Source organism: Leptonotus elevatus, chromosome 4 (genome assembly GCF_054856555.1).
Source record: "Leptonotus elevatus isolate MCC_2025b chromosome 4, RoL_Lele_1.0, whole genome shotgun sequence".
NCBI classification, from domain to species: Eukaryota; Metazoa; Chordata; class Actinopteri; order Syngnathiformes; family Syngnathidae; genus Leptonotus; species Leptonotus elevatus.
The window spans coordinates 4,217,903-4,232,398 of NC_141242.1; the positions used below are offsets into that span (position 1 = coordinate 4,217,903).

Genomic DNA, 14,496 nt, shown 5'->3' on the forward strand with positions numbered 1-14,496 from the left:
AGCACGCGCACTCTCGCCAAGTGTGTCTCCTTTCGGTATCCGTAGTCAGAAAGATGGCGGCAAAACATGTCAACCTCCTGTAAAGTGAAGTATGTAAGAACTAATCAGTGATTCCTGACCGAAATGTACGTTGATGTGATCGAATTTTTTTTGCATATTATTGAAGTAGTGGACTCTAAAATTAATTAACTTAAATGCAGTCATTTTCCATACATTTAACACTTTGACTTGAAATCTGACACAAAATACTCGTAAAATAAAACTATTTTACATTTAAGAGTTTTCCACAAGATGGCGCAGGCACTCCGCCAACAAGTGAGTTAGGGTAACCCTAACCCCAAATGCTTTTATTGACACAAAATCAAGAAGTACGAGGTGTTGTGTAATATATTTTTTTAATTTATTGAAAACATAACAGCAGCATCTCTCAGGTTATTTACGTTCTTTGACCAGGGTACAAATGGAGACAACGTAAACCAGAAAATGGCTTTTGATATTTCTCTCTCAAACTAGCATTCAGGCTGTTAACTTAAATCCAAAATGACAACCGTACAGAAACCAATTATTTCAAAACAAAACAAAAGCAGAGGTACGTTATTGCAAGTTCTATGATGACTGAAAAAAAGAAATACAATAGAGTAAGACTCACAGTTGGAATGTAAATACAAAACGAGTTAAATAAGGTGCAAATATTTGGTGCTTGAAAAAGTCTAAATGTCTTTTATGGCTTCAGTAATGAAAGATCTCCAAGGTTTTGGTCTTTGAACTAAGCAGACGTGAATTGTTGATTCAAGTAACAGGACACCTTTGTGATCAAGTTGAGCACTTAACGAAGCACATTCCACATTCCTGCCCAACATGCGAATCCTAATACAAATACAACTGTTAGAAAAGCCCCCGACTGCTCAGAATGTCTAATAATGAGCATTTCCACTTCTTCATTAGCTTAATGCAGCCTTTCAAAAACTGAAACAACACCTGATAGGAAAAAGCTTACCAACCCCACCTTCCTTAAAAAAGAAAGAAAAAAACAAGTCATTTTGTTTTATGTTTAAAGCAACCTTCCACAACTGCTGAGCAGAGCGTGATTGTCATGGTGGTGTTTTGATACTTAACACTGCACAATCTAGTATTCAAGATCTATATCGACGCTAACAGATGCAACAATATAAACTAGCCTGACATGTTTCAGCAGTTACCGTTTTTTTTTGTTTTTTTTTAAACTAACTTTAGATTTTTGGAGTCCAGCCTGACAAGAGCTTTGGATGAAGACCTGAAATGCGACTGAAGGACTTTTGAGTTTTAGCTGGAGCAGCGATTCCCAACATTAAAGTACTGCTGCAAAAAAAAAAGATCCAATTTCATTTAATCTGTTTGGAAATGATTTATTCTACTCATTCACTACCATTGACGGCTAGAGACGTCAAAAATCTATTTTGACTGGGCAAAGTCGTTCTCACAACTTAGCCAACTTCACTTCCAAGTGGTTCAAAAGCACTTCTCACAAAAAGCACATTTGGATTTCGGGTGAAATTTCATGCTGAGCCAAAACCGACTTTAACCTTCCGAGGTGAACTTAATTTGACCTTTTGAAAGCACATGTCCATTCAGTGTTTTACTACTTTTTTTTTTTGCACAACTTGCTGCTCTCCAACAAGAAGCTGAACGGAAAAATTGACAACAGGCTCGAGAGAAACACCGTTTGACATCCGGATACAGACGTAAAGCTTGACACGCATGTTCCAAACATGTTAAGAGTGCGGTAACGGCGTGGTGGTGCGCACCAATGGTAGCACTGTGGTTCGGAGTGATGCATTGTGGGAACTGCCAACTGTCTAGCGTTTGGTCTCTTCTTCATCCATCGTCAAGTCAACGTCCTAAAATGTTGCGTATAAATAAGAAAGTTCCACGTATGACTCCCGAATGGGGGTAAAATATAACAATCAAAATGGCCGCCGCACTTCTCCAGCGGGCGAGCGGTGGTCACTTCCGTCTTTGCGCGTTTCGTTCCGTCCTCCGTGGCTTGCTCACGACTTCCTGTGGCGCAGGACGTCAGAGCTGCCGTTGAGTTTGCTGCGGCCCGACGGGGCGCCGTTGCCCAGGGGCCGCTCTCGGTCGGCGGGGTCCTCCTGCTTGCGCCGCCGCGTCTCCTTGTAGCGGAGGGTGATGTCGCTGCACAGCAGAAGCAAAGCAGAAGGGACAGGCAAGCTTGAAATCATGAGCAAAAAACAACAACATTTCATTCATTACATTTGAATTAGTAACGGGGAAAATGAAGCTTCACGAAGCACTTGCAATATTATTTTTTTTTTACTCCTCTAGATGGTGCTCTCGGCTTAAAGATAAAAGGTTAATGCAATGATAATGGATTCATTTTCTACGGCATCTTCATGAACACCTTCGAGAGGAGTAAAAAAAAAAAAAAAACCCGAAGTGGTTCATGAAGCTTCATTTTCACATCACTAATTTTAAGAATTTTATTTTCATTTTTTTTACATTGTATTCAATGTTCTTGTTACTGTATGTTTGTATGAAGTGCAATTGTATTTTTTTGTAATTATTTTATTATTATTATTTTAAAATTGAGTCTTGGGTTATTTGTGGGGCTGGAAATGACCAATCGCATTTCCATTCCTTTCAATGGGTGAAGATCTTATATACGTGTCAAGTCAAGTCTGTGCACCACTGAATGTAGTTTTTGAAATTTTGCACTCCAAAAATGTGTTAATAATATACACATACAATTAAAAAACATTTTATTCAATGAAACTATTTTGGTGCATTATTTTAGCCTTTGTCTTAAAATTAACTATATAGCAAATTGATTCATTTTGTTATTGTTACCTCATTCAATAATTGATTTTGAACAATTATATTAAATAAGTTGTTACACTAATATAAATAGTAAAAAGTATTTTTCCACCTAAAATTAGTTAGTTCAGATTTATTGATAGTTATCTTTTTTAAATTCTTTTTTGCCCAATTATACGTATGCATTTACTACTTATTATTGGTTAGTAAACTGTATTAAAAAAAATTAAATTCATTCGCCATTTAATAAATTAACTTGCTGAGCATGTTACTTGTATTTTATTTACTTAAACAAATTTTCCCTACAAATGGTTCATTAAAATTTATTTTTGTATTGACTTCACTTTTAATAATTTGTTAACTGATTCAGAACAATTTCACATCTTTATTATTTAATTAAACTATTTGTTGCACCATTTTAGTGTTTTTTTTTTATTTGGTTAATTTTTCATTTAATAATGCTGATTATTGATTTTTAACCAAATGTATATACTGTATGTTTGTGATTTTATTACTGTTAAGATGAATACAATTAAATATCTTATTTTAATCAAAGTAAACTTTTTGATGCCTCGGTTAATTAAAATGTATTGATATTTTTTTTATTTTACATTCAATAATTGAATTGATTATTTTAAAGTTTGACATTTGTTATTTATTTAATTCAATCATTTAGAGCACGATTTTGTTTGGGGATTAAATTCAACTTTTGCAGCATCAGTTTGTTCCCCATAAAATTGGTCATTGAAGCATGCATGTATTTATCGAATTAAATAATGCGTTATTGAAGTAAAACCATTTGTCCAGCCATTTCCTTATGATCAAATTCCTAACCCGAGGAGATTCCAACCTCAAGCTGTTTTTTTTTCAGCGCATTCCTAACTTGTTACCGTATGAAGAAGCGCCACAGCGTCCAGATGAGGATGAGGAGGAGGCCCAGTAACCAGCACTGCGTGATGAAGAAGGGGATGGGCAGCATGATGGTGTTGGGGTCGTACTTGAGCACGATGAGGAACTCGGTGACGGTGATGGCCGCCACCAGCCACGCCTGCTGGCCCAGTTTCTTGTGGAACTTCCTAAACGGGAGAAGGGGGGGTCAAGAGGTGAGCCGTCTGGCGGGACCGTCGCCGCGACCGTTTACGACCGCCACTCACGGGTCGTCCATGAAGTCGTAGATCTCCCTCATGGCCACGCCCCCCACATTCACAAAAAAGACCAGTCGCAGCAGCACCAGGTAATGTTCCGGAGGCATCCACAGCACAAACTTCAGGTAGAAGGTGTTCAACTCTGCCAGCAGGAACTTCCGACAACAAGATTACGAGAGTATTCGTTGACATAAAAAAAAAAATAAAAAAAAGCATTCCATTGAACTTATACCATTCTAAGAAAACGCAAAACCATTTTTTCATTTTTGTTCGGCTCGGCCGTATCTTACCATGAATATGATGCCCAACACGGCGAGCCAGCGGCGAAGGTTGGACGCGGGCTTCCACTCAAACTTCACCCAGCTGTACGGCGTGAACTGAAAGGCGATTCGCTTGATCTTGTCCCTGAAAAACCGACAACAGCGTGCTCAAGTTGTCTTATTCAAACCAACCAAAAAAACGGATGGCTACAAAAAAAGGCAGCAGCGTTGCAAAGTCTTACTTGTAGGTGGGAATATTCCACAAGCCCTGCCACTGATAAGGCTTCATGGACAACCAGGCCAGCGTCTTCATGCCACAGTAGATGCCCAGACTGTTACACAGCAACACATCCATGATCCACTGGCAACACATTGAAAAAGACACAAATATTTCATTACAATATTACAACATTGGCTTTACATTTGATAAAAAAAAATTAATAGCACAACACCAAATAAACGGTGTATTTCACATAGATTAGGGTTTTGCAACTTCTCCTGTGCGTCTCTAAAAAAAATTGGGTAGAAATTAATATTTTTGTACATATTTATTTGTATTTTCAGATTAAATTTTTTTTTTTAAATGAATTAATGATTTAGATTAAAAAAAAATGAATATTCAAAAAAAATTGTCCAAAATGTTAAATTGTCAGAAAAAGAGAGATGAAAGGTAGATGGAAAAGTTTTAAAATGGACTAAAAAATGTAAAAAATAAAAAGTGACCAGGAAGAGAAAAAGCAAAAATTTACCATAAAATTGCCAAAAAATGTCAGAGAATTAAATTAAAAATAAAATAAAAATAATAAGACAGAAAGGAAACCATTCAAAAAGTAACCATCAAAAGAAGAAAGGCAGAAAATTACCATACAATGTGTTTGGAATTACCCAAAAAGTCTGAAAATGTATTTTAAAAAAGGCAGAGAAGAAAACATTCAAAATGTAAAAGTAGAAAGGCATCCTCAAAATTACCATCAAATGTACACAAAATTGCTTATAAAAACATCCAAAAATCAAAAGAAATCCCGAAAATTACCATAGAATTTTGAAAATTGAAGAAGAAAAAAAGATAGCAAAAAAGCAGGAAAAATGCAGAAAATTACCATGTTTGTAAAATTGCCAAAAATGTCATAAATTTGACAGAAAGGTAGAAAAGTCTAAAAATGTATGACAAATTACAAGAACAAAAAAAAATCCAAAAATGGAAGATGAAAGGTAAATGAATCACAAAACATTGGATGCTGCATATTTCTGTTATGGTGCAGCCCTTAGTACATAAGAATAACACGCCATTTCGTTCATCACAATGTTCAAACATTTTTGGGGTTATTTGGCCTAAAACGGCTCTTTTGACAGTAAAAGTTGCCGAGCCCTGACATACGTGCATTTGATACATTCTCATCAAAGACGCTTTGATCCCAAAAAAAAAAAAAAAAAAAAACAAGTGCACGTACGTGATCCCACCAGCATTCGGAGAAGTTGGGCAGCTGGTGTTCCAGGCTGTACTCCAGGAACTCAAACATGACGCTAATGATCATGCACATCCACCAGTCTCGAATCATCAGCGTCTGAGAGCGGCCAGCGGGAAAGACGTCAACGGAATTGCACCCGCGGCACAGTCCATATTGCAGGTGGGAACACGTCAGCCTCAACTTGCCGAGGTCATCCCGAGGGTTACGTTAGGTCAGGCGAGGTCGGGCGCTTACCTTGATATACCACCCCAGGAAGTGGGCCGGAACAAAGCCATCCATCTTGTCCTGCCGGGGGGGGGGGGGGGGGGGGCAAAAAGATAAACAGTGTTTAAAAATGAATTATGCTTAATTACTTACCGAGTGATCCAAATCAAATGATATAAATAAATAAAATGAAATTTAGAAATGGGGATTTTTGTGTCACACCTGTACAACAAATAATATGAGGCGAGTAGAATATGGGATTAACAATGCAACAAATTGAGCAAAGAGTTGTACCCAGACGTTGTGGAACGGGTCAGTGGTGTTGCCGGGATCGTAGAGGAGGCAGTTTCCTCCATAGTCTCGTTCAGGAAGGGGCACGCCCAGTTTGGGGTCGATGTACTTCATGAACTGTCGGCCGTCGTGCACCGTCTGGATGGAAATGAGATTAAGAATTTGACTGGTAGGTAAAGGATGGACGACGTGACAGTCGCACAAAATTATACAACAAAAACAGAAATGCAATACTTGTTTTTGTGCCCATTTTTCACGAGCGGAATAAAAAAAAAATTCAAAACATTTTCAATGTATTCAAAAGGCCAATTTCTAATTCTCTATTAGTGCAATAAAGGTATTTCACTACTTAACTCATTCACTCCCAGCCATTTTCACTGTTTTACTGGATTTCGACTGATTTAGTAAGGCCCACATAATATTGTGTTCTAAAAATAAATAAAAATAATCTGTTTCCGTTTTGCAGCAATTAGAATATAGCAAAGTTTCATCAATATTTACATTCCTGTTGAAAACAGTCAAAAAGTGCTTTTTGCAACATGGCCCTGGTTGATCTCTTATACTCTGCTGCCACCTGCTAGTCGTTTTTTGTTGTTGTAATAACTACCATTGCTTTAAGCCACCTCTTCATGTCAGAAGCTGCAACAAAGCCATCTGTATGCTCATGTATTAAAATTATTATATATTTTTTTAAACATGTAAATATGTTTTTGGGAGTGAAGGACAAAGTATTAAAAAACTTGTTTGGGTTTGAATGAGTTCTGGTAAAAAGTGGTCACATACCGATACTGACTGGTTTTCTGACAGCCCATTTAGAAAAAGTGCACATTTCTGAGAACTGTGCCATAATAGTGATATGCCACACCTGAGAGATGGCTGGATTATTTCGGCAAAGGAGACGTGCTCACTAACACAGATTTGTGAAGAATGGAAAAATGGTCCTTTTGCGTACAGATCTTTGAGGTCTCAAGAAAAATGGGAGCAACAACTATATAGCGCTGCATTTATATTTTGTTCGGTGCGTAAGTTATTAAAACGTATAATAAGATTAATTTCAAGTGCTGTTGTAAAACACTAAACGTGAATATCTTGCGGTGAAACCCTCGACGAAGGCCCGAGAAGTGAGAGTAGACTTCTTTCAATCACTTCAAGCTGCGGTCACTCACCTGAAAGAGGATGAAGATGAGGAAGAGCTCATAGACGACGGTCACGCACAGCCAGAAGCGCCAATAAGCTGCGGGGGGGGGGGGGAGACACAAAACGGAACGCTCAGCGCTCGGCCCCGGGCTCGCCAGAGGGCTTTCTCATATTTGGATGACCTTATTTAGGACCGACAACGATACGGTAACCAGGGGGCCAAAACACGTCACGCCTCAATAGGAGCTGCGACAAATGCAAACACGTGTGCTAATCACACCGATCCAGCGGGACATTCAGGTTCGCTCCTCCTGAAATCCCTCCGGGGCATTTTTCCTGGTTACCAACGTTTCAACATGGCCGTCACCATGCAAACAACAACTGAAAACTGGCTGGCCCCGTCGAACAATGTCTTTTGATCCATAAAAAGAAGCAGGCAGGAAATGTAAAGCCAAGAAGATTACGAAGATGTTTGTGAGTTGTGCGCGCACCCGCGCTTATCTTCCTTCCTTCCTTCCTTCCTTCTTTTTCTTTCTGCCTTAATTTCCTGCTGGAGCGTCACGAGGTGATACGAAAGAAAGTTGCCTTTCGAAAGGAAACGCGTTTGGCTACATTCGAGTATCCCGTGCAGGCTGACACCTGTCGAAACTGACATACACGTTGTGAGAGGCGCGTTAAAGAAATTGTGTCAACTATACTGAGCAGAATTACAGAATTAAAGATTGTATATTTAACTCATTTACTGCCATTGACATCAAAAATTCAATATTAATACTATTTCTATTTGTTTCACATTTTCCCACCCACTTTTGTTAACAAGAGTATGAAAACCTAGAATTTTTTTTATTGTTCATTTAGAACAGACGTAAAATTTGTGATTAATCGTGAGTTAACTCTATTGAAGTCATGCGATTAATTATAATTCAAAATTGTTATCGTCTGACGCCCTTAACTCATTCACTGGCCATTGACGGCTATAGACGTCAAAAAATCATTTGAACTATTTCTAGTAGTTTAACATTTTTTCCACTTTTGTTAACAAGAGTATGAAAACCTAGAGAGAAAAAAAATTATTGTACATTTTAAACAGATTACAGAAACAAAATGTGTGATTAATCGTGAGGTAACTATTGAAGTCATGCGATTAATTGCAATAAAAAATGTTAACGATTAAAAAAAAAAAAAATTTATTTAAATTTGTAGTCGTAATTATTTGCATGACTTCACTAGTTAACCCACGATTAATCACAAATGTCATATCTGTTCTAAATGTACAATTAAAAAAATTCTAGGTTCTCATACTCTTGTTAACAAAAGTGGGAAAAAATGTTAAACTAATAGAAATAGATCAAATGAATTTTTAACGTCTATAGCCGTCAATGGCAGTGAATGAGTTAATTTTAAATCATCTTTTGTTTTTTGAATTAGGGGCATCAAGCGATTAGAATTTTTAATTGCAATTACAATGACTTCGCTAGTTAACTGACGATTAATCACGAATTTTATATCTGTTCAAAACATTTTTTTTTTCATACTGTTGTTAACAAAAGTGGAAAAAGAAAGTGAAACTAATAGAATACACGATAGAGATTTTAGTTTTTTTGGGAGGGACTATGACCTTTAGTGACATCCAGTGTGCCGAGCCTCGCCGGTGTGATTCCATGCTAGCTAACCAGTTGAACCAGCATTTCTCAATAAGACAGGCTTAACGGCTCAGGGAAGACGAGCGGCCCAATCCGCATCCTTTATCAAACACAACTGTAAGATTGCAATTGCTGGCGCCGGGCCAAAAATTGGTACGGTTGAGTGCCGGAATCGATTCCCAGGTACCGAGTATTGAAACAGTACCGGTTCAAATGTGAAAGGTAGCCATCTCTATTCGTACCTGGGTGTGGTCGAGTGAAGGGTCCATCTTTCGCTTGTGTGACCCCAAAACAGAGGAAGACCAGGATGCTGGCCACAATCCCTCTAGAGAGGACGACAAAGACAGAACAACATTATAATTATGAGGCAAATTAGTGTGAAACTGACAGACGACTTGTATTTTTAATGATATCGGAAAATCTCAGTTAATGTTCTGAACGTCTGTTTTCTATGCCTGTGTTTTTTTATTCAATTGAATTTTATTGCCTGTCAAAACAAAAGTCTGTGTGGATTTAGCGCAACTTTCTATAACGGATGTTATTCTATTCTTTCAGCAATTCATCGAAATTCAATTACAATTGAAATTATTACACTCCACAATTACAAAATCAGCATAATCGTAAAAAAACCCCCAGATTATTAATACTAATTTTGAGTTGTTTAAATTTAAACATTTGCAATATTTTTATTTTATTTTAAAATAACAAATTGAAGACATTTTGTTTCATCCAAGAGGAACTAATTATAATTATAGTGTTTCAAAATGTTTTATTTGTCTTAAAAAAATTTCGTTTAAACATTTTTAAACAAACGATCGTCCTAATCGTGATTTCAATTATTACCAATATAATTGCGATGAATATTTTCTTCATCGAGCAGCCTCGCTTCTGCTTGCAGTCATTTTGCTAATTTCTTCAAGATACAATTTATGATCAATTAATCGATGATATTGCCCATCTCTCATGAGACAAATCCAATGCAATGACGCATACCCAATTGAGGAGAAAAAAAATAAATAATCGGAATCATGTGACCATGCAGTATAAATCTTATTGCTTTTGCTTTGTATTATAATTGCAGCACTGTATTCTCCTACAAGGTGTCTCGATTAAGTGTGAGAAGTAAACAAGGTCGCCGCTTTGACCTTCCAGGCGGAGGGCTTAAGACGCCGGGCATGATCCACGAGATTAGCGCCCACTCGTTTAAAGTGCATGCTGACAGGATAGGAATCGACGGGCTGTGTGGGTTGAGTGGGAGCTAGATTATGTATCATAGCTTAGAAGGTGTGTGTGTGTGTGTGTGTGTGTGTGTGTGTGTGTGTGTGTGTGTGTGTGTGTGTGTGTGTGTGTGTGTGTGTGTGTGTGTGTGTGTGTGTTTGCCCACTGCCAGGAAGAAGATGTACCACCTTTCGGCGCCGACTGCGGCAAATCTTGTTAAGCGCAGCCTCCCAATATTATGATCACTTTTCATTGGTTTCCGAGTTCCAGAAAGATGGGGAACGTACAGAAGCGGCACCCAACTGACCTCTTGGTATTGTAGGCCGTGTCCTGTGGCGTCTCCTCCAGGAGTGTGATGTATACAAGAGCGCACGTCAGGATGAAGAGAACGGTGACGGTGTGGGCCCGCCTGCCAAAAACAGAAGGACCGCGTTAGAGCGCGGATAGGAATCCAAAAATAACGCGCGTGGCGGTGGAACACGTTGACTCGTGACATCAGTTCCACTCCCGAAAGCATTTTTAATTGCACCGGAGAGACATGATTTGAAAACTGCTTTCTGCTAAACCAACTCGAGGTCTTACTATTCCACATTAACCTGAGACGACCACAACACACGCAACCAGAAATATTCAGATTTTTTTATTTATTGATTGGAATTTTTATTTTTATTTTTTTTTAGTTGAAAATGATAAATAAATGTAAAACAATCAACAATTGTTCCAAATAATACTCAGCTGCCTTCCATTCCTTATTCTAAAACAGGATGACTTCATTGTCAGTCAGTCCTTGTGGAGAATTGATTGACATGTTCATAAAAAATAAAAATAAAAAACCACCCACGCCCCTTCAAGACAGCCGCGCGGGTTCAGAGTCCGACTCACTGTGTAAATCCCTGCACTTTTACGTAAGGCCAAAAGCAGATATGGTTATTTATTAATAAGCACAATTCCCTTGTGTTTTGCAAGCGGCAAAATACTAGAGCTGTCAATTTGGAGAGAAAAAAACATCCGATTCATCACATCTTAGAATTTTGATTACGATTAATCGCTTAATTAAAATGGCTTTTTTAACCAACATTTTTTGCCTCTTTTTCTAATCAGTTAATTACTTGCATAATTTAAAATGAAAAAAAATCCCAATATTTTGACATGAACAAATACTCTGAATGTCTTATGCAAACATTTATGAATGATTTTTTATTTTTTTTTACATTAATGCATATAGTTATGTTTATTGATCAAACACAACCTGTGCTACCTTTAACGTAACCATCCGCTGTCAGCAAAAGGATCATCTGGCGTCAAAATTAATAGTGTGATTAAGCTGTGTTCATTCATGATTAATGCAATATTCTTTTGTGATTAATTAATTCGTTAACGCTACAACTTTCACACGACAAAAATGACGTTTCCAGGTACCAAGTGGTTGATATTATGATTTCAACATGACACAAATATGCTGCCTCACTGCTACGCTTACAGCATGTGGCGCAAATGTATGCATCCACCACGTGTTTGCTATTGTTGTCACAGAAGAAGTCAAGTTTTGATAAACCGCTGGCGAGCATTATTAAGCACGTTTACTTTCCCTCCCTGAAAAGACACATTGTTATTTCATAACGCAAGGCAGGCAGAATGTCAATTTTCCGGACTGGCCGCCTCGCCTCCGCTTATTCAAGTACGTGTCTCCTTTTCATTAGATTTTCTTGGAGGGATGGCCACTATTTGAGGAAATCTGATGAAATACCGGAAAAGCACACCAATTCGCCATTCACAAACTCACCTCGCCATTTTTTATTCATCTGGTCATGGAACAAATTAAACTTATGTGTCAAGGTACACGTGTTGCAATATAGACAAAAATTTGGCCGACATCTTACACTATGTAATAACATTATTTAGTAGATTGAGATCCTCGTTATTATTATGCATGCTGTGAAATGTAGCAAAAATACGTTCCTTGGCTCAATAAAAGGTTTGTGAATCGGGCGTCAACGCTTGACACGAGCGGAGCGCACTCACCAGAAAAACGTGTTGGTCCCGTCGTCGTACACTTCGCACTCGGTGTTTTTCTGCTGGAGGCTTTCCCGGGAGCTCTGCTTCATGACTTTGGCTTTAAGCGTTGCGCTCGGACCCGAGCAGCCGGGCTCGCCCGTGCCATTGTCGACCATCTCCGAGGCGTACCTGCCGGGCGTGTGCGCCGGGGCCGCGCAGCTCCTGCTCGCCTCCAGCTTCATGGCTTCGTCGTGCCTCTTGAAAAGGATCCACGGAGCGGGCTCGACTGCTTTAAAAAAAAAAAAAAATTCTCTGATCAGGCGTCACCCGTGTCAGCCGCACCCAGGCGGCTGTGATGCATCCTGATGTGAAAGAAATTAGCGTTACTTAGCAGAGAAACGAGGGAGGAGATAAGGAGCCGCCTCCTACCATTGCCGGAGACTCCGCAACAAAACAGGCAATTATTGCTTTGGGGGTGCCGAGAGATGGCTGACATTGGCACAAATATCATCATTAAACAATAGCACTTTAGACACTGCCAGGAGACCGTCTAGGGATTCTCCACATTTGGGGCCCCCTACAAGCAGTCTTGTTAAACAGGCTTTGGTTGTGTCAATGAGTTGTTAGTAGTTAGTTCTGGAAACCACCAACAACAACACCTGACCTGACATGTCTGTAGCTTGGCAAGTCATTCAGGAGGACGGTAATCCGCAAAAAGGTTGACTCGAGCCAACGGGACTTTTCTTGTTTGTGGAAAATGTTGCCCTTTTAATCCATATATCGTCAGGTCTAATTTTCTTTTTTTTAAGATGTCACGTCTGAACGAGGTGTGAACAACATCTTTGTCAAACTAGAAATGAAGGATAATGCGCAGGTGTCAATTTTGACTTTGTCAAACAGATCTGGTCTTTTGTGTCATTTGATGAGGCCCGCCAAGGTTTTTCAAAACTGGTCATAAAAAATGATGACCAAATGCAGGTGCGATTGTGTAATATGATGAGATTCTTTTAAAGGTCCCCATGCAGAATATTATTAGTATTAGGTCAACTATATGTTTAACGAACAACATTACTAACAACTTTCTTCTTCTGGCTCTTCGCATGGAGACAGAGCAAAAAACAAATGTCTTCTTTTTTTCTTTTTCTTTTTTTAATAAGCCAGGCTGTTCTGGCAAGTTTTACTTGCTAAACGAACACAAACAATGTTGCACTTTCATTTACGTGGGTTCGTCATTATGACCACCCCACGAGGGCGGTTGGTTAAGAGCGATGTGATGAAAACAAGTTTGACCTCTTCCCTTTCGAGGAAGAGAAACAACAACAACAACGTGACTCTCAGGGGTAAAACACCCACCAGATGTATAAACAGCGAGACTCTGCACCTAAAAAAAATAATGTATTTTGAAGCAACCTTAAAAAGGTGAAACGTCTCCTACAAATTGGAGGGAAAAAAAAAAAGTCCAGTTGCCTGATTCAACCTTTGCTGTTGTAGCCCAGACTTGTCAAGACAACGCTAATATGTCATTTAATATGAGCGGGGCCGGGCTGTCAATATTGTGATAATATCACGAGCTAATGTTTTTGTATGTGTTTAAAACAGCTGAAATAAATCACGACTGCTTCTTCTTTTTTTTCTTTTTTCTTTTTTTTTTAGGCAACAGTGAATCCTCGTCTCGTTTCTTAGCTAGCCTCATTTGCTAATGGTAGCATGCGGTGTTTGACCTTGTCTGCCAGGATTGTAAACTTCTCAGTGGCCTCGAATGCTCAATGAACACATTTTCAAGGCCGTGTTGTAGCTGCTGGTCAAACAATAAAATTCATGTTCCATTAGTCATGCCACAGTAATAGTGATAAAAATAAGTAACTTACCGACTAAATGTGCAGTGTCGGTGCTTCCAGGCGGTTAGCGCGCCACTCGAACTCCATCGGTACAAGCGTTGCAAACGCGAAAGCCATAAATAAACGTCGATTTAGCTCGACAAACCAAACCCGTGCTACGAAGAACCAATCCAAACAGTCTCAATAAACCGAGTCCAGACTACGTCACATGGGGCATTAGAGTCTTTCATATCGATTCACAAAAATAAACCCGCCCCGCTTCTACATTTCAAAATAAATGTCTCGGGTACCGTAAGTCATGGTGTAGGTTTTATTTTGAAATCAACATCAACTCACACCAGCACAGCGCTGTAACTTTCACCAACTTGGGTTATTACGGTTTTCATTGATAACAATTTTGCACTTGTTGCTAGATTTTGCCACTTTCCACTTTTCGAACTACAACTATCTTGCGACATTTTCTTTTTTTGCTAAATGCGACTCAA

At 38.8% G+C, this 14,496-nt stretch overlaps 1 protein-coding gene across 3 annotated transcripts; it reads right to left on the reverse strand.

Annotated features, from left to right (window-relative positions):
• Nucleotides 1-376: 376 nt before the first annotated feature.
• On the reverse strand, nt 377-14,257 carry ptdss2 (phosphatidylserine synthase 2). Of its 3 annotated transcripts, none has more exons than XM_086074492.1 (13): nt 14,042-14,257; nt 12,201-12,459; nt 10,486-10,587; nt 9,203-9,285; nt 7,347-7,414; nt 6,184-6,318; nt 5,920-5,970; nt 5,668-5,781; nt 4,459-4,577; nt 4,247-4,361; nt 3,966-4,111; nt 3,702-3,887; nt 377-2,172 (listed from the first exon to the last, which is right to left on the reverse strand). In XM_086074492.1, exons 2-13 carry the CDS (start codon nt 12,413-12,415, stop codon nt 2,028-2,030), a joined length of 1,479 nt encoding a protein of 492 aa, XP_085930618.1. In that variant the 5' UTR covers nt 12,416-12,459; nt 14,042-14,257; the 3' UTR covers nt 377-2,027. The 3 variants fall into 3 exon arrangements, with proteins under 3 accessions (XP_085930618.1, XP_085930617.1, XP_085930616.1); XM_086074491.1 differs by having other exon boundaries at nt 12,201-12,535; XM_086074490.1 differs by having other exon boundaries at nt 12,201-12,462; nt 14,042-14,256.
• Between the last annotated feature and the right edge of the window lie 239 nt (nt 14,258-14,496).